Source organism: Crinia signifera, chromosome 8 (assembly GCF_055691185.1).
Source record: "Crinia signifera chromosome 8, ASM5569118v1, whole genome shotgun sequence".
Classification (NCBI taxonomy): Eukaryota; Metazoa; Chordata; class Amphibia; order Anura; family Myobatrachidae; genus Crinia; species Crinia signifera.
This window is the reverse complement of record NC_139224.1, coordinates 181,354,418-181,374,936: the sequence shown is the minus strand read 5'-3', so window position 1 is coordinate 181,374,936 and position 20,519 is coordinate 181,354,418. Positions and strand designations below refer to the sequence as shown.

The window sequence follows — 20,519 nt, the reverse complement described above, 5'->3', positions numbered from 1 at the left end:
CCAGACCTGCTGCCTCTACGACTCCCCGTGACTCCGGCTGCCTAGCCCCCACCGCTGAAGCGGAAGCCAGCAGCCGCCGGAACCACCGCACGGCCATAGGAGGGGTAAGACACCGCCAGCCCCGCCATAACCGCACACACCGGGTCACAATAGGGTAAGGCACACCAGCCCTCTACCCGCGGGGAAGTCCATGCTGCCAGCCCGGACCATACAATAAAATGGGGTTTTAAAGGCACAGCCAGCCCCTGTGCTGCCCAGGATCCAGTAGCATAACCAGCTCACTGGATATATAAAACAACAAACACTAACCTAACTATCTGTTTACAGACAGAGGAGACAGGAAAAAAGACTATGGAGGATGGGGAGGTGCTCAGCTATATAAGCCTCGGTATCTGATCTACAGAGAACGCTGAGCATCTTATCTGTATGCCTTCTCTGTAAGCAGCTCTACTAATGGAGGCTCATTGGAATGATACCACAAAACAACAAAATTACTTCTGCTGATTTCACAGCTACAAACATTTGTGAATGTCACTAATAATACTGTAACTCTGTTCCGGGCTAGTAAAGGACAAAACAGAGTCTAAGAGGTTACCTTCAATGGCTATTCGCCTCTTTGGCCAGTTCTTGCTCTCCCTGCTGAGAAGGCTTTGTACTCGCACGCTAATCACATATTCTTCTAGTGCAAACTCCAACGTGTAGAATCTAAGCAGCTCCAGCCACAGCTGACCAAGGGACACCTGGTGGGGAAGCTCATACACCAAGCGGCACTAGAACAGGGAAAAGACAGCACAATTGGAACATTGCTGGCATCTGCTTCCGGATTCGAAGACTATATATGTACATTCCTGAGCAGAGAACACACTCACCTTCCCACGCCGCTCCTTGTGTTTCCGGTTGTCGGATTCGGATGCTGCCGCTCTCCCCCTCCCATCTGCTCCAGAGCTCTTGCTGTCATTGCTGACCGGTCGATACTCCCACTCCACGTGCTGCCCCTCGGACACACCCTTCAGACGGTAATCATCCAGCCTCTTGGATTCAAAGCCTTCTATCTATTATTGAAGTGAAAGAAGCAAAGAAGAAAAAGGTAATTCTACAGGTGCAAATAATAGACTGTAAATATTAATGTACACACTGATGTCTTGTCATGATCACAGGATTCCTAAAGCCCAGGATACTAGATCACGGTTCTTACAATACACGTGATTCTCAGTAACAGCCCTAAGGTCTCTGCAATACAACAAATTGCTGTGTGATAGTTCCCATCTCTCTTATAGCTGAACCTACTGTAAGTACTAGTGTTATGGTGGCCATACACACACAGATTTATCTGCAGATCTGGCTGGTTGGAACAAACACATGGTGATGGATGATTAGATTTCTAATTAGAAATGGGAAACACCGTTCCTTACGATTCAACATGGAGTCCAGGTACTACGTAACACCAATATTCAGCCTGTAACTCCTCCTCTGGGGGAAGATAAAGGAATGCAGCCCGCCCAGAGGGCTGACCAGATGTGTGGAAATGATGCCTTATCGGTGTATATAAAATCAGAAAAGTGCTTGCATCAAACAGCTGCCTGATGTCCGTTATGTGTTCTCCCACTCGAGGTGACTGTGTATATGGAAGGGACTTGGGGGCTGTGCATCCGGGAGATTATTCAAAGGAACAGCATCTAATGGTCCCATTCTGCCCGGCCGGAGCAATGCTCACGGACCCTGACTGACAAAACCGGGTGAGTGTATTTGTGGATTATACTCAAGTCAGGCTCTCAGTGTTCCTGGTAATATTGCAGAACCAATTATACATTTATGCCATTCCTTTCCCAATCTCATAGTAACCCGAATATGCCGTCACACAAAGTGTTTCATGATGTTTCCTTACTGCATATTGTTCTGTTTTTTCCCTAGAAGTTTTGTCTCATTATGAACAGTTTCACTGTCCCTGGTTCTGTAAGTAGCCAATGCTACATGTTTATCTGTGAATGTCTGCTGGAGGGATGGCCATCCCTAGTCTGCTGGTGCTGCTTTCACTGTCCCTGGTTCTGTAAGTAGCCAATGCTGCATGTTTATCTGTGAATGTCTGCTGGAGGGATGGCCATCCCTAGTCTGCTGGTGCTGCTTTCACTGTCCCTGGTTCTGTAAGTAGCCAATGCTGCATGTTTATCTGTGAATGTCTGCTGGAGGGATGGCCATCCCTAGTCTGCTGGTGCTGCTTTCACTGTCCCTGGTTCTGTAAGTAGCCAATACTGCATGTTTATCTGTGAATGTCTGCTGGAGGGATGGCCATCCCTAGTCTGCTGGTGCTGCTTTCACTGTCCCTGGTTCTGTAAGTAGCCAATGCTGCATGTTTATCTGTGAATGTCTGCTGGAGGGATGGCCATCCCTAGTCTGCTGGTGCTGCTTTCACTGTCCCTAGTTCTGTAAGTAGCCAATGCTGCATGTTTATCTGTGAATGTCTGCTGGAGGGATGGCCATCCCTAGTCTGCTGGTGCTGCTTTCACTGTCCCTGGTTCTGTAAGTAGCCAATGCTACATGTTTATCTGTGAATGTCTGCTGATGGGATGGCCATCCCTAGTCTGCTGGTGCTGCTTTCACTGTCCCTGGTTCTGTAAGTAGCCAATGCTGCATGTTTATCTGTGAATGTCTGCTGGAGGGATGGCCATCCCTTGTCTGCTGGTGCTGCTTTCACTGTCCCTGGTTCTGTAAGTAGCCAATGCTACATGTTTATCTGTGAATGTCTGCTGGAGGGATGGCCATCCCTAGTCTGCTGGTGCTGCTTTCACTGTCCCTGGTTCTGTAAGTAGCCAATGCTACATGTTTATCTGTGAATGTCTGCTGGAGGGATGGCCATCCCTAGTCTGCTGGTGCTGCTTTCACTGTCCCTGGTTCTGTAAGTAGCCAATGCTGCATGTTTATCTGTGAATGTCTGCTGATGGGATGGCCATCCCTTGTCTGCTGGTGCTGCTTTCACTGTCCCTGGTTCTGTAAGTAGCCAATGCTGCATGTTTATCTGTGAATGTCTGCCGGAGGGATGGCCATCCCTAGTCTGCTGGTGCTGCTTTCACTGTCCCTGGTTCTGTAAGTAGCCAATGCTGCATGTTTATCTGTGAATGTCTGCTGGAGGGATGGCCATCCCTTGTCTGCTGGTGCGGCTTTCACTGTCCCTGGTTCTGTAAGTAGCCAATGCTACATGTTTATCTGTGAATGTCTGCTGGAGGGATGGCCATCCCTAGTCTGCTGGTGCTGCTTTCACTGTCCCTGGTTCTGTAAGTAGCCAATGCTGCATGTTTATCTGTGAATGTCTGCCGGAGGGATGGCCATCCCTAGTCTGCTGGTGCTGCTTTCACTGTCCCTGGTTCTGTAAGTAGCCAATGCTGCATGTTTATCTGTGAATGTCTGCTGGAGGGATGGCCATCCCTTGTCTGCTGGTGCGGCTTTCACTGTCCCTGGTTCTGTAAGTAGCCAATGCTACATGTTTATCTGTGAATGTCTGCTGGAGGGATGGCCATCCCTAGTCTGCTGGTGCTGCTTTCACTGTCCCTGGTTCTGTAAGTAGCCATTGCTGCATGTTTATCTGTGAATGTCTGCTGGAGGGATGGCCATCCCTAGTCTGCTGGTGCTGCTTTCACTGTCCCTGGTTCTGTAAGTAGCCAATGCTGCATGTTTATCTGTGAATGTCTGCTGGAGGGATGGCCATCCCTAGTCTGCTGGTGCTGCTTTCACTGTCCCTGGTTCTGTAAGTAGCCAATGCTGCATGTTTATCTGTGAATGTCTGCTGGAGGGATGGCCATCCCTAGTCTTCTGGTGCTGCTTTCACTGTCCCTGGTTCTGTAAGTAGCCAATGCTGCATGTTTATCTGTGAATGTCTGCTGGAGGGATGGCCATCCCTAGTCTGCTGGTGCTGCTTTCACTGTCCCTAGTTCTGTAAGTAGCCAATGCTGCATGTTTATCTGTGAATGTCTGCTGGAGGGATGGCCATCCCTAGTCTGCTGGTGCTGCTTTCACTGTCCCTGGTTCTGTAAGTAGCCAATGCTGCATGTTTATCTGTGAATGTCTGCTGGAGGGATGGCCATCCCTTGTCTGCTGGTGCTGCTTTCACTGTCCCTGGTTCTGTAAGTAGCCATTGCTGCATGTTTATCTGTGAATGTCTGCTGATGGGATGGCCATCCCTAGTCTGCTGGTGCTGCTTTCACTGTCCCTGGTTCTGTAAGTAGCCAATGCTGCATGTTTATCTGTGAATGTCTGCTGGAGGGATGGCCATCCCTAGTCTGCTGGTGCTGCTTTCACTGTCCCTGGTTCTGTAAGTAGCCAATGCTACATGTTTATCTGTGAATGTCTGCTGATGGGATGGCCATCCCTAGTCTGCTGGTGCTGCTTTCACTGTCCCTGGTTCTGTAAGTAGCCAATGCTACATGTTTATCTGTGAATGTCTGCTGATGGGATGGCCATCCCTAGTCTGCTGGTGCTGCTTTCACTGTCCCTAGTTCTGTAAGTAGCCAATGCTACATGTTTATCTGTGAATGTCTGCTGATGGGATGGCCATCCCTAGTCTGCTGGTGCTGCTTTCACTGTCCCTGGTTCTGTAAGTAGCCAATGCTACATGTTTATCTGTGAATGTCTGCTGGAGGGATGGCCATCCCTAGTCTGCTGGTGCTGCTTTCACTGTCCCTGGTTCTGTAAGTAGCCAATGCTGCATGTTTATCTGTGAATGTCTGCTGATGGGATGGCCATCCCTTGTCTGCTGGTGCTGCTTTCACTGTCCCTGGTTCTGTAAGTAGCCAATGCTGCATGTTTATCTGTGAATGTCTGCCGGAGGGATGGCCATCCCTAGTCTGCTGGTGCTGCTTTCACTGTCCCTGGTTCTGTAAGTAGCCAATGCTGCATGTTTATCTGTGAATGTCTGCCGGAGGGATGGCCATCCCTTGTCTGCTGGTGCGGCTTTCACTGTCCCTGGTTCTGTAAGTAGCCAATGCTACATGTTTATCTGTGAATGTCTGCTGGAGGGATGGCCATCCCTAGTCTGCTGGTGCTGCTTTCACTGTCCCTGGTTCTGTAAGTAGCCAATGCTGCATGTTTATCTGTGAATGTCTGCCGGAGGGATGGCCATCCCTAGTCTGCTGGTGCTGCTTTCACTGTCCCTGGTTCTGTAAGTAGCCAATGCTGCATGTTTATCTGTGAATGTCTGCCGGAGGGATGGCCATCCCTTGTCTGCTGGTGCGGCTTTCACTGTCCCTGGTTCTGTAAGTAGCCAATGCTACATGTTTATCTGTGAATGTCTGCTGGAGGGATGGCCATCCCTAGTCTGCTGGTGCTGCTTTTACTGTCCCTGGTTCTGTAAGTAGCCATTGCTGCATGTTTATCTGTGAATGTCTGCTGGAGGGATGGCCATCCCTAGTCTGCTGGTGCTGCTTTCACTGTCCCTGGTTCTGTAAGTAGCCAATGCTGCATGTTTATCTGTGAATGTCTGCTGGAGGGATGGCCATCCCTAGTCTGCTGGTGCTGCTTTCACTGTCCCTGGTTCTGTAAGTAGCCAATGCTGCATGTTTATCTGTGAATGTCTGCTGGAGGGATGGCCATCCCTAGTCTGCTGGTGCTGCTTTCACTGTCCCTAGTTCTGTAAGTAGCCAATGCTGCATGTTTATCTGTGAATGTCTGCTGGAGGGATGGCCATCCCTAGTCTGCTGGTGCTGCTTTCACTGTCCCTGGTTCTGTAAGTAGCCAATGCTACATGTTTATCTGTGAATGTCTGCTGGAGGGATGGCCATCCCTAGTCTGCTGGTGCTGCTTTCACTGTCCCTGGTTCTGTAAGTAGCCAATGCTACATGTTTATCTGTGAATGTCTGCTGGAGGGATGGCCATCCCTAGTCTGCTGGTGCTGCTTTCACTGTCCCTGGTTCTGTAAGTAGCCAATGCTGCATGTTTATCTGTGAATGTCTGCTGGAGGGATGGCCATCCCTAGTCTGCTGGTGCTGCTTTCACTGTCCCTGGTTCTGTAAGTAGCCAATGCTGCATGTTTATCTGTGAATGTCTGCTGTGGGGATGGCCATCCCTAGTCTGCTGGTGCTGCTTTCACTGTCCCTGGTTCTGTAAGTAGCCAATGCTGCATGTTTATCTGTGAATGTCTGCTGGAGGGATGGCCATCCCTAGTCTTCTGGTGCTGCTTTCATTGTCCCTGGTTCTGTAAGTAGCCAATGCTGCATGTTTATCTGTGAATGTCTGCTGGAGGGATGGCCATCCCTAGTCTTCTGGTGCTGCTTTCACTGTCCCTGGTTCTGTAAGTAGCCAATGCTGCATGTTTATATGTGAATGTCTGCTGGAGGGATGGCCATCCCTAGTCTGCTGGTGCTGCTTTCACTGTCCCTGGTTCTGTAAGTAGCCAATGCTGCATGTTTATCTGTGAATGTCTGCTGGAGGGATGGCCATCCCTAGTCTGCTGGTGCTGCTTTCACTGTCCCTGGTTCTGTAAGTAGCCAATGCTGCATGTTTATCTGTGAATGTCTGCTGGAGGGATGGCCATCCCTAGTCTGCTGGTGCTGCTTTCATTGTCCCTGGTTCTGTAAGTAGCCAATGCTGCATGTTTATCTGTGAATGTCTGCTGATGGGATGGCATCCCTAGTCTGCTGGTGCTGCTTTCATTGTCCCTGGTTCTGTAAATAGCCATTGCTGCATGTTTATCTGTGAATGTCTGCTGGAGGGATGGCCATCCCTAGTCTGCTGGTGCTGCTTTCACTGTCCCTGGTTCTGTAAGTAGCCAATGCTGCATGTTTATCTGTGAATGTCTGCAGGAGGGATGGCCATCCCTAGTCTGCTGGTGCTGCTTTCACTGTCCCTGGTTCTGTAAGTAGCCAATGCTGCATGTTTATCTGTGAATGTCTGCAGGAGGGATGGCCATCCCTAGTCTGCTGGTGCTGCTTTCACTGTCCCTGGTTCTGTAAGTAGCCATTGCTGCATGTTTATCTGTGAATGTCTGCTGGAGGGATGGCCATCCCTAGTCTTCTGGTGCTGCTTTCACTGTCCCTGGTTCTGTAAGTAGCCAATGCTACATGTTTATCTGTGAATGTCTGCTGGAGGGATGGCCATCCCTAGTCTGCTGGTGCTGCTTTCACTGTCCCTGGTTCTGTAAGTAGCCAATGCTGCATGTTTATCTGTGAATGTCTGCCGGAGGGATGGCCATCCCTAGTCTGCTGGTGCTGCTTTCACTGTCCCTGGTTCTGTAAGTAGCCAATGCTGCATGTTTATCTGTGAATGTCTGCCGGAGGGATGGCCATCCCTAGTCTGCTGGTGCTGCTTTCACTGTCCCTGGTTCTGTAAGTAGCCAATGCTGCATGTTTATCTGTGAATGTCTGCTGTGGGGATGGCCATCCCTAGTCTGCTGGTGCTGCTTTCACTGTCCCTGGTTCTGTAAGTAGCCAATGCTGCATGTTTATCTGTGAATGTCTGCTGGAGGGATGGCCATCCCTAGTCTGCTGGTGCTGCTTTCACTGTCCCTGGTTCTGTAAGTAGCCAATGCTGCATGTTTATCTGTGAATGTCTGCTGATGGGATGGCATCCCTAGTCTGCTGGTGCTGCTTTCATTGTCCCTGGTTCTGTAAATAGCCATTGCTGCATGTTTATCTGTGAATGTCTGCTGGAGGGATGGCCATCCCTAGTCTGCTGGTGCTGCTTTCACTGTCCCTGGTTCTGTAAGTAGCCAATGCTGCATGTTTATCTGTGAATGTCTGCAGGAGGGATGGCCATCCCTAGTCTTCTGGTGCTGCTTTCACTGTCCCTGGTTCTGTAAGTAGCCAATGCTACATGTTTATCTGTGAATGTCTGCTGGAGGGATGGCCATCCCTAGTCTGCTGGTGCTGCTTTCACTGTCCCTGGTTCTGTAAGTAGCCAATGCTGCATGTTTATCTGTGAATGTCTGCCGGAGGGATGGCCATCCCTAGTCTGCTGGTGCTGCTTTCACTGTCCCTGGTTCTGTAAGTAGCCAATGCTGCATGTTTATCTGTGAATGTCTGCCGGAGGGATGGCCATCCCTAGTCTGCTGGTGCTGCTTTCACTGTCCCTGGTTCTGTAAGTAGCCAATGCTGCATGTTTATCTGTGAATGTCTGCTGTGGGGATGGCCATCCCTAGTCTGCTGGTGCTGCTTTCACTGTCCCTGGTTCTGTAAGTAGCCAATGCTGCATGTTTATCTGTGAATGTCTGCTGGAGGGATGGCCATCCCTAGTCTGCTGGTGCTGCTTTCACTGTCCCTGGTTCTGTAAGTAGCCAATGCTGCATGTTTATCTGTGAATGTCTGCTGGAGGGAAGGCCATCCCTAGTCTGCTGGTGCTGCTTTCACTGTCCCTGGTTCTGTAAGTAGCCAATGCTGCATGTTTATCTGTGAATGTCTGCTGGAGGGATGGCCATCCCTAGTCTGCTGGCGCTGCTTTCACTGTCCCTGGTTCTGTAAGTAGCCAATTCTGCATGTTTATCTGTGAATGTCTGCCGGAGGGATGGCCATCCCTAGTCTGCTGGTGCTGCTTTCACTGTCCCTGGTTCTGTAAGTAGCCAATGCTGCATGTTTATCTGTGAATGTCTGCCGGAGGGATGGCCATCCCTAGTCTGCTGGTGCTGCTTTCACTGTCCCTGGTTCTGTAAGTAGCCAATGCTGCATGTTTATCTGTGAATGTCTGCCGGAGGGATGGCCATCCCAAGTCTGCTGGTGCTGCTTTCACTGTCCCTGGTTCTGTAAGTAGCCAATGCTACATGTTTATCTGTGAATGTCTGCCGGAGGGATGGCCATCCCTAGTCTGCTGGTGCTGCTTTCACTGTCCCTGGTTCTGTAAGTAGCCAATGCTGCATGTTTATCTGTGAATGTCTGCTGGAGGGATGGCCATCCCTAGTCTGCTGGTGCTGCTTTCATTGTCCCTGGTTCTGTAAGTAGCCAATGCTGCATGTTTATCTCTGAATGTCTGCTGGAGGGATGGCCATCCCTAGTCTGCTGGTGCTGCTTTCACTGTCCCTGGTTCTGTAAGTAGCCAATGCTGCATGTTTATCTGTGAATGTCTGCTGGAGGGATGGCCATCCCTAGTCTTCTGGTGCTGCTTTCACTGTCCCTGGTTCTGTAAGTAGCCAATGCTGCATGTTTATCTGTGAATGTCTGCTGGAGGGATGGCCATCCCTAGTCTGCTGGTGCTGCTTTCACTTTCAGTTCATGCGTCAGAAAATAGTTATGTTTTACGGTTGTCTGTCTGCTGAATGTTTGCAGTGTTGAGTTGGAATAAGCACAAGTACAGTTTTTTACTTTTTCATGTGAGTTTCTAGACCACCGCCATGTGGTACGTGTACAAATTGTTTAAACAGCATTGTGTTGTGGTATACAAAACATACTAAAAATGGTTATAATGCTTGGGCGGAATGGACTGCTGTAATTAGACATCCAGTAAGATTTAAGGTAATGGACACAGGGGATGCTGATAAATAATTGACAGAGTTTGTGATTATTGTAGTTGTCGTTTACAAACTGATTTTTTTGGAGAAATTTATAGGTGTAGCGTATCCCTGGTGTTTAGATGATTTTCTATTAATTATTGTGATACTAGTTATTTGTCCTAAAAGTTTGGCTGAATTTGTTAAGACAGCGGGTGTTAATGTTCAGTATATTCAGACTGTAATCACCAGAGGTTGCCAGGAAATTTCAATCGGAGGTAATATACTGTACAGTAGGTGGCAGATTTTTTTCAGTAAGACAAGAAATAGACCAGATAATTTAAAAGCTCCATACCATACCCCAGCCAACAATGCACCTTCTCTACATTCCTCTCACCGCATGTGGATCAGTCCACACCCAAGGAGGGCGTAATGGGAGTTAGACATGTGCGCACACGCCATTTTACAGTTGGTTGCAGCTAGAGAAGGCAAGAAAGGTATCAAAAGCAATGATACTGTACCATTCTTCGGTGAAGCTAATTCCCCATAACAAGGGACATTAGACCCGTGTGCTTGGACCAGAGTTCAAGCCACAGATGATGGTTGTTGGTTATGGAGAAGGGGTTATAGGGATACTGTGAAAATCTGAACTATTGTATCTCAAGATGTAGCAGGGTTGCCGACTTTCAAAAAAATCTTGCATTACGCGTTTTGGGGGCGGGGCTTAACGGTGACGTCATTAAGCCACGCCCCCGTCACGGCAAATAGCCGAAATAACTGATCTCCATGGAGGGGGCGTGGCTAAAACGACAGGAATGTGCCGTTTTGGCTCCGCCCCCTCCCCTGAGACCCGCGGATTGCGGCATATAAATGCAGCGATCGGGGGGCTCAGTGGGGGTCCCCCTGATTCTGGGAGGGTTGCCCACCCTTCCGGGGGCCGGGAGGAAGGACCCGATTTTCGGGAGACTCCCGCAAATTCCGGGAGGGTCGGCAACCCTGAGATATAGAAGTTGAGTCCAGACAAAGGTTAGAGTGTAATATGGATAATCCTCCACGTGTAATGTGAAGCCACAACAGATAGTGCCAGTTAATGATAACCCACCTTTGGCACCTTCTGTGCAGCATGTTGTTGAAGGTGTGCCTGCGGTGGTACCCAAAGATTTGCAATTAGGTGATTACTATCCACAGAGTGAATGTACAAACCCTGGAGGGGGAGGAAAGATGCCCCTCCTGTGGAAATTGTCATAGTACAAACCCAGTGAGGGAAGGCACGCAGAGTAACCAGCCAGATATATACTGAGGACCTAGTCCCCAGTGACAGCACATTTGTTATTGCCACATATCATGTAAATGCTGATGATAAAATTGTAATTGGGGAAAATTGTGGTCCATGATTTGGGCCTGCAGGCCGTCATGTTGAGGGTTTCTCCTCACCCTTGGATGCCTGTCTTTTTGTAAAGGCCCCGAAACAGGATTTTGGAGCTTTCCCTTTTCCAGCGGCAAATTTTCCTCTGCTCGGCAGTCCTTTGGAGGACACACCTCCTCTAAAGGAGGGATGAAAGGAAGGTCGAAAAGCAGCAAACCTAGATGAAGCTTGCTTGGCTGTCGTTGTGGGCAGGAAAGTACATTTCCCCCCCTGTTGCTTGTTTCATTATGGCTTCCAATTCTGAAGCCAAACAGTAACTCTCCCTTAAAAGCCAAAGCCTCTAGGGATTCCTTTGATTCATTGTCCGCCTCCCAGGCTTTGAGCTACAAGACACAACGTGCCTTTACTGAAACGGCCGATATCTTGGCCGCCGCCTTCAATTCTTCCACAAAAGCCAAGGCTTCCAGATCTGATTGTAGTAAGGCACACAACGTATTAGCCCACACTATCATAGCTTTTGATACCCCTGCAGACGCAATGACAGGTCTAAGGGCATAACCCACACCTTCATATACTGCTTTTAAGCAACCTTCTAGCTTCTTGTCCACAGGGTCCTTAAGGCCACACCCCCTTGCACAGGAAACTTTTGACAACGTAGGAACGGGGGCATCTACCAAGGGCACTTTTTCCCCAAAGTTGCACATGCTCTTTCGGCATGGGATACAGGCTTAAAACCTTTTTTGGCATAAGGAGTTTCCAGCCCTCCTAGTAAATGCAGGCCCTCATCCGAGGGGAAAGTGACTGTGTCTCTAATCGGATAGATTTAATGCCTGATTAACAGCCAAAAGCAAGTCCTCTATACCAGGGACAGGCATTTCTACATCTTCCCTCTGGTTCCAGGACAACTCTCCCTCATCCTCTGATTCCACAATAGGCACAGGGAGCGAGGATACGGAGTGCCTAGAAGACACATCAGGTTCCTTAGAAAACTGCTCCAGAAAGGTATTAAACTTCTGTTGAGTCCTGTCCTGCAGGCTCCCCTAGAGAGGGGGATAGAACCATGACTGTTGCGTCCTGTCCTGCAGCCTCCCCTAGAGAGGGGGATAGAACCATGACTGTTGCGTCCTGTCCTGCAGCCTCCCCTAGAGAGGGGGATAGAACCATGACTGTTGTGTCCTGTCCTGCAGGCTCCCCTAGAGAGGGGGATAGAACCATGACTGTTGCGTCCTGTCCTGCAGGCTCCCCTAGAGAGGGGGATAGAACCATGACTGTTGAGTCCTGTCCTGCAGCCTCCCCTAGAGAGGGGGATAGAACCATGACTGTTGCGTCCTGTCCTGCAGGCTCCCCTAGAGAGGGGGATAGAACCATGACTGTTGCGTCCTGTCCTGCAGGCTCCCCTAGAGAGGGGGATAGAACCATGACTGTTGAGTCCTGTCCTGCAGCCTCCCCTAGAGAGGGGGATAGAACCATGACTGTTGCGTCCTGTCCTGCAGCCTCCCCTAGAGAGGGGGATAGAACCATGACTGTTGCGTCCTGTCCTGCAGCCTCCCCTAGAGAGGGGGATAGAACCATGACTGTTGCGTCCTGTCCTGCAGCCTCCCCTAGAGAGGGGGATAGAACCATGACTGTTGCGTCCTGTCCTGCAGCCTCCCCTAGAGAGGGGGATAGAACCATGACTGTTGCGTCCTGTCCTGCAGCCTCCCCTAGAGAGGGGGATAGAACCATGACTGTTGTGTCCTGTCCTGCAGGCTCCCCTAGAGAGGGGGATAGAACCATGACTGTTGAGTCCTGTCCTGCAGCCTCCCCTAGAGAGGGGGATAGAACCATGACTGTTGCGTCCTGTCCTGCAGGCTCCCCTAGAGAGGGGGATAGAACCATGACTGTTGTGTCCTGTCCTGCAGGCTCCCCTAGAGAGGGGGATAGAACCATGACTGTTGCGTCCTGTCCTGCAGGCTCCCCTAGAGAGGGGGATAGAACCATGACTGTTGAGTCCTGTCCTGCAGCCTCCCCTAGAGAGGGGGATAGAACCATGACTGTTGCGTCCTGTCCTGCAGGCTCCCCTAGAGAGGGGGATAGAACCATGACTGTTGCGTCCTGTCCTGCAGGCTCCCCTAGAGAGGGGGATAGAACCATGACTGTTGAGTCCTGTCCTGCAGCCTCCCCTAGAGAGGGGGATAGAACCATGACTGTTGCGTCCTGTCCTGCAGGCTCCCCTAGAGAGGGGGATAGAACCATGACTGTTGAGAAGAGGACAATGGTTTAGGAGATTTCACCAATCATCTCTCTGTCTGTTGAACACTAAAGCAGTAACAGACTTGCCCAGAGCAGCAGCCCCGCAGGCTCAGGCTGTACTCCCCTCTGAGCATGTGCTCCACTGGGTACAGCATTACACACATGTGTCATCTGCCCAGGGGTTAAATTAAGCCCACATATTCTCTAGCAATTTAATATGGCCCGCAATTCCTCCCCTTTACCAGCAGCATTACTGTCAGTCATGCTCCATAAAAAACACACAGTGCACAATGTCAGGCAAAAGTACAGAGTCAATGCATGTCAGAGTACTTATCTGTCTGTCGGGGTGACCCTCCAGGTCAGCGGGGTAGTGTGGCCCAGGAGAAGCTTATCACTATGTCTGCCTCAGACTAGGCACAGCCAGTGCTGTAAATGGCGCCAAACCAACAGGGTGCAGGAAGAGACCAATTGTCCCTGCTACAACAGTGTCCGTGGCTTCTGGCCATCCACCCCTTGTGAGCCGCTCCTGACATGTGCTTTCTCCCTTCCCATGTGCCTCCCCCTCAGATGTGGATCACTTGGGATTGCCCATATCTTTGGCTTCTGTAACAGGCTGTTATATAGTCCAGCCTGTAAGCTCATTGAAAGTGGCGGCCCACCTACGATCCCCCCTGTGGGGAGCCGGACCCGGAGTCCCCCAGAGCTCAGGAAGCTTCCACCAGAGTGAAGCTGCAAGCGCTGTACAGAGAGATCAGACAGCGTCTCTCTGTACACAGGACGCTGACAGGACACACTTCTGTCAGCTCCTGCTGTGCTGTTAGTGTGAGGATTCTTATAGAATCCTCCACTGTGCCTGCCCTAACTAAGTGTAAAATTAATAAAATAAAAACACCATAGCTAACTTTCTTCTGGCTGCTTTTCAGCAGCCCTTCAGCATAGCACCCACTCCTGTGGGCACCTAAACGAAACTGAGGAATCCTGGGATGCAGAAGGGAGGAGCTTGCCCCTTCAAAGCTTTAGCATAGGTGCCTAGCTCCTTCAAACCCCTCCTACATCCCAAGGTTGAGCTGTGTCACCAGGATAGGTTGAAAGAGAATGCAAAGCTTCAATTATGCAACCAGAAAGTCATCTTCGTTGGGCAATGCATCTCCAAGGGCACAAGACTCCTCACCGAAGACAGGACAAGCCAAACTACCAAAGACTGCTCATTTTTTGGGTCTTGTTGATTAATGCAGAGACTGGATACCCCTTGCCTCCATTTATATGCAGGCTGTCTATGACTGCACAAAGACTGGTATCCAACATCCATCACAGGAGGATATTGCTCAGGTTGTGCAGCAACTAAAGACAGCCATAGCCTCCTCAGCTGCTCTTATATAAAGACTTTTACCCTCTACTGTCGTGAGAACAAGGACATGCATTGGGAGTGCTAACTCAACTCTATGGTACAAATCAAAGGCCGCTGACCTATATTCAAGCAAGCTTGACAAAATTATTTAAGGAGCACCTACATACATCAAAGCAGTTGCAGCAACAGCAGTACTCAATGGTAACATACCATGAACTTACTATCCAAGTGCCTGTAACAGAAATTCTGCAGTGTCCCTCCTCAGTGCAACCAATGTCAACATTAAGAGATCCCTCAATCCAGCAACACTCCTACCAGCCCTATTGCAGGAACAGCAGGAGTAGGAACATCAAGGTTCAAAAGGAATACAACACATTGGTGTGTGATAGTTGCCATCTCTCTAGGCCTATTATAGCTGAGCCTAATTCTCAATAACAGCCCCTTCCCCTCCTGCACAGTGCGAAGGACACATTGGTGTGTGTGTGTGTGTGATAATTCCCATCTCACTAGACGTCTTCTGGCTGTGTAAAGAGGGACTTACCCAGGGCACTTACCCAGGGCATATATGCTGGAAGGATCGGTGGCTGTCTTTTCTGCAGAAAGAATACCACCATCAAGGCAAAGGAGTAGGATGGGATTCCGCCTTCTGCCTGGCAGTCTATGTGACATAGCTGGAAAAGAAAAAGCAAAGCAATGACATTACACCAGAATAAGCCCATCTCTAGCTCATACCCAGCAAACCTGGAACAGCATTGAGTCCATGACAGGCAGTACTCACCCTGGCCCAATAGCGGAACGCCAACACCAAGGGTATAAGAGCAGGCTCCAGCCTGCCGACTGCTGCAAGTAACTGGGTGGTAAGGCACGCTGTGTCATTGCCGGCACTCACTTTGCACGTTATTCCACTGGAAAATCACCAAAGTCAGAAAGGTTACATGCACCATACAGACCGTGCCACGGCGGGGATGGGCACTAAATAATTACATCCTGGGTATCATATTTACAGCTATCCATATAGAAATACAAGATCAGGGTAATACAGCATACTAGCAGGAATGGCCGGGGTAATACAGCATACTGGCAGGAATGGCCGGGGTAATACAGCATACCGGCAGGAATGGCCGGGGTAATACAGCATACTGGCAGGAATGGCCGGGGTAATACAGCATACTGGCAGGAATGGCAGGGGTAATACAGCATACTGGTAGGAATGGCAGGGGTAATACAGCGTACTGGCAGGAATGGCCGGGGTAATACAGCATACTGGCAGGAATGGCCGGGGTAATACAGCATACTGGCAGGAATGGCCAAAGTAATACAGCATACTGGCAGGAATGGCCGGGGTAATACAGCGTACTGGCAGGAATGGTCGGGGTAATACAGCGTACTGGCAGGAATGGCCGGGGTAATACAGCGTACTGGCAGGAATGGTCGGGGTAATACAGCGTACTGGCAGGGCTAATACAGCATACCGGCAGGAATGGCAGGGGTAATACAGCATACCGGCAGGAATGGCAGGGGTAATACAGCATACCGGCAGGAATGGCAGGGGTAATACAGCATACCGGCAGGAATGGCAGGGGTAATACAGCATACCGGCAGGAATGGCAGGGGTAATACAGCATACCGGCAGGAATGGCAGGGGTAATACAGCATACCGGCAGGAATGGTTGGGGTAATACAGCATACTGGCAGGGTAATACAGCATACCGGCAGGAATGGTTGGGGTAATACTGCGTAATGGCCGGGGTAATACAGCCTACTAGCAGGAATGGTCGGGGTAATACTGCATACTAGCAGGAATGGTTGGAGTAATACTGCGTAATGGCCGGGGTAATACAGCATACCAGCAGGAATGGCAGGGGTAATACAGCATACTGGCAGGAATGGCTGGGGTAATACAGCATACTGGCTGGAATGGCCGGGGTAATACAGCATACTGGCAGGAATGGCCGGGGTAATACAGCATACTGGCAGGAATGGCTGGGGTAATACAGCGTACTGGCAGGAATGGCAGGGGTAATACAGCATACTGGTAGGAATGGCCGGGGTAATACAGGCTACTGGCAGGAATGGCCGGGGTAATACAGCATACCGGCAGGAATGGTCGGGGTAATACAGCGTACCGGAAGGAATGGCCGGGGTAATACAGCATACTGGCAGGAATGGCCGGGGTAATACAGCATACTGGCAGGGTAATACAGCATACTGGCAGGAATGGTCGGGGTAATACAGCATACTGGCAGGAATAGTTGGGGTAATACTGCGTAATGGCCGGGGTAATACAGCATACCGGCAGGAATGGTCGGGGTAATACAGCATACCGGCAGGAATGGCCGGGGTAATACAGCATACTGGCAGGAATGGTCGGGGGTAATACAGCATACCGACAGGAATGGTCGGGGTAATACAGCATACTGGCAGGGTAATAGCATACTGGCAGGAATGGTTGGGGTAATAATGCGTAATGGCCAGGGTAATACTGCGTAATGGCCGGGGTAATACAGCATACCGGCAGGAATGGTTGGGGTAATACAGCATACCGGCAGGAATGGCACGGGTAATACAGCATACCGGCAGGAATGGTTGGGGTAATACTGTGTAATGGCCGGGGTAATACAGCATACCGGCAGGAATGGTTGGGGTAATACTGTGTAATGGCCGGGGTAATACAGCATACCGGCAGGAATGGTAGGGGTAATACAGGGTACTGGCAGGGTAATACAGCATACCGGCAGGAATGGTTGGGGTAATACTGCATAATGGCCGGGGTATTACCGCATACCGGCAGGAATGGTTGGGGTAATACAGCGTACTGGCAGGAATGGTTGGGGTAATACTGCGTAATGGCCGGGGTAATACAGCATACCGGCAGGAATCATTGAGGTAATACTGTGTAAAGGCCGGGGTAATACAGCATACCGGCAGGAATGGTTGGGGTAATACTGTGTAATGGCCGGAGTAATACAGCATACCGGCAGGAATGGTTGGGGTAATACTGTGTAATGGCCGGAGTAATACAGCATACCGGCAGGAATGGTTGGGGTAATACTGTGTAATGGCCGGGGTAATACAGCATACCGGCAGGAATGGTAGGGGTAATACAGCGTACTGGCAGGATAATACAGCATACCGGCAGGAATGGTTGGGGTAATACTGCATAATGGCCGGGGTATTACCGCATACCGGCAGGAATGGTTGGGGTAATACAGCGTACTGGCAGGAATGGTTGGGGTAATACTGTGTAATGGCCGGGGTAATACAGCATACCGGCAGGAATCATTGAGGTAATACTGTGTAATGGCCGGGGTAATACAGCATACCGGCAGGAATCATTGGGGTAATACTGTGTAATGGCCGGGGTAATACAGCATACCGGCAGGAATCATTGGGGTAATACTGTGTAATGGCCGGGGTAATACAGCATACACGTACGAGCTCACTGACGGGAACGCACCTTTTCTTGTCTTTGCAAAACACAACAGGAACCTTTGCGTGGAAATCAGACTCAACGTCTACATACATCACTGCAGGGCACAAGGAACACAATAGATGTGATAATGTTGTACACCAGCCTCCCACACACAAGTAGCAGTTATGCGGCAGTGCCTTAAGCTGGGAACCCCCATTACCAAACCCGGGGACTGGCCATAGCGCCACATCCATTGCCTGTGAGAGGAACATGGCTCAGGGTGTCTGGACATAAATGCTGATTGGTTTAGGAAGTGTATGTGCACCTTTAAATCTAGAACTATTGTGAACAAAACGTAGAGGTGCGCTTAAATGTGTTTCACCAACAACAGACTTCTCTTAAAAATAGAATGTGTTTATTTCAAACAATACATTTTTTTATATAAAATACAGAAATTTTCCGGTAAGTATTTTCACACAGGTGTATTGATTCCTGATTTGACCATAGATGTATATTGGTCTGAGAAACCCTACGCGTTTCGTCCCTTGGGGACTTCTTCAGGGGTAATACACCGAGATCTATAATGGTGAAACAATGCTGTAAATGGCTAATGTTTTAATATCCAATGATACAGCATAGGACGGGAGGAAGGAACATACCAAAAGGAGAAAGGGATGGGATTTGAAGAGAGAATGAGAACAGAACCTTTGGGACCGGTGGTCTGATTCACCCAAGTGTAGAAATATAATATGTAGGTGGGTAACGTACCATTCGGTTTAAGCGGTTATCACTCATAGATATACTGTGAGAGAAACCTCTGGGATGTACAAGTTAAAATGTGGCCGAAGCAGGTATTCGTAAGTCACGAAACGGCTGGTATTCCAATATCACGAATATTGGCCTGGGCTGAAATAGGATAACAAGGTGCCAATAAGCATACTTAATGTGCTCCTCAGATGAGCCCTTGCTCTGATCAGGATAGATGTTAACATTAATATTAGCTATAACAGTATCCAACCATTTTTGCAAAAGAGGGATTTTGTACTTACCGTAAATCCTTTTCTCCGAGTCCACAGGTGTCACTGGAGTTACACTGGGGAATAGAAGGCGACCACAGGGAGCATGGGCACTTTAAATAAAAGATTAGAGTGGCTAACTCCTCCCCTTCTACTTCCCCTCCAGGTCAGTCATAAAGGTTGTGCCCGGAAGGGAGCAGAAAGATAAAACACACTTCCGAAGAGGAGGTTAATACCACATACAATCATTCAATACAAGAAGTAAAGAAGAAAGACAGTGAGAAAACACTGAAAATTCAAACATACATAGTCAACAGACAATGTAACATACTAACATAACCAACGTAACCCTAGCAGGGAAACTCCAAGGTAATGGTCCTTGTAGGATATAAGCAAAAGGCAACTTAAAGGAGAACAGCGCTGTGGTGGGCGTCCAGTGACACCTGTGGACTCTGAGAAAAGGATTTACGGTAAGTACAAAATCCCTCTTTCTCCTTCATCCACTAGGTGTCACTGGAGTTACACTGGGGACGTCCCAGAGCCCTCAATCCCGGGTGGGTGAACGCTGAGAACCCCTTAAAACCTTGCGGCCAAACACTGAAGCAGGAGCCGCAAAGGTATCAAACCTGTAGAACCTAACAAAGGTTCTGCAGCCAGACCAGGTAGCCGCTCGGCAAAGCTGCTGTAGAGAAACCCCTCGGGCAGCCGCCCAAGAGGACCCCACTGACCTGGTTGAATGCGTTGTAATGCAAACAGGAGGAGTCTGTGAAGAGGTGACATATGCCTGACGTATGGTCAACCGAATCCACCTGGACAGCGTCTGTTTTGAGGCTGGCCATCCACGACGCACAGGGTCGTAGGTCACAAACAGCGAATCAGACTTCCTGATAGAGGCTGTGCGGGCTACATAAATCCTTAGAGCCCTAACCACATCCAAGGATCTCGCCTCCGGTGAGTCCTCTGGGAAGGTAGGAACCACAATGGGCTGGTTCAAATGAAAGGCCGATACCACCTTTGGAAGGAAGGCCAGGCTAGTACGGAGCTCCGCTCTGTCAGAATGAAATTGAAGAAATGGGGAGCGACAAGAAAGAGCCCCCAGTTCCAATACACGTCTGGCAGATGCCACAGCCAGCAAAAGTACAACCTTCCACGTGAGGTAGCGAAGGTCCACCTCCTCCAAGGGCTCAAAAACCGAGGACTGAAGGTACTCCAGCACCAAGTCCAGGTCTCAGGGAGCCGTTGGAGGACGAATGGGTGGCTGCAAACGAAGCACCCCCTGAAAAAAGGTTTGCACCTCTGGAAGAAAAGCCAACTTCTTCTGAAAAAAGATGGAGAGAGCTGAGAGCTGAGACCTGAACCTTCAAGGTATTCAGCCTCAGCCCTGCAGACAAACCTTCCTGCAGAAAAAGGAGGAGTGGAAACACCACGCCTCTCGCACCAAGCCACATAAGAATGCTATATCCTGTGGTAGTGCGCTGAGGTGACCTCTTTCCTGGCACGAAGCATGGTGGGTATAACCGCACGAGGTATACCGGCCCTCCTCAGGATGGACCTCTCAGCAGCCACGCCGTCAAATGAAGACGACCTAAATCTGGGTAGATGAAGGGTCCCTGGCTGAGAAGGTTGTCTTGAAGAGGCAGGGGCCACGGCTCATCTATCAGCAGAGCTGTCAGACTGGTGTACCAAGACCGACGAGGCCAGTCTGGTGTCACCAACAGAGCCATGACCCCCTCTCTCCGGATCCG

The 20,519-nt window shown here is 49.7% G+C and overlaps 1 protein-coding gene across 3 annotated transcripts in view; it reads right to left on the bottom strand.

The window, feature by feature from the left end:
• The window catches only part of TUT4 (terminal uridylyl transferase 4), a 252,242-nt gene that overhangs the window by 137,274 nt on the left and 94,449 nt on the right, over positions 1-20,519 (bottom strand). For all 3 annotated transcript variants that reach the window (XR_014454570.1, XM_083157930.1, XM_083157931.1), the window contains exons 8-12: positions 17,804-17,873; positions 15,125-15,251; positions 14,901-15,017; positions 870-1,052; positions 596-770 (exon numbers count right to left, since the gene is read on the bottom strand). Coding sequence is in view for 2 of the 3 variants with exons in the window: in XM_083157930.1 (XP_083014056.1) it covers positions 596-770; positions 870-1,052; positions 14,901-15,017; positions 15,125-15,251; positions 17,804-17,873 (672 nt within the window). In the remaining variant the exon portion in view is untranslated. The remainder of the gene's footprint in view (positions 1-595; positions 771-869; positions 1,053-14,900; positions 15,018-15,124; positions 15,252-17,803; positions 17,874-20,519) is intronic.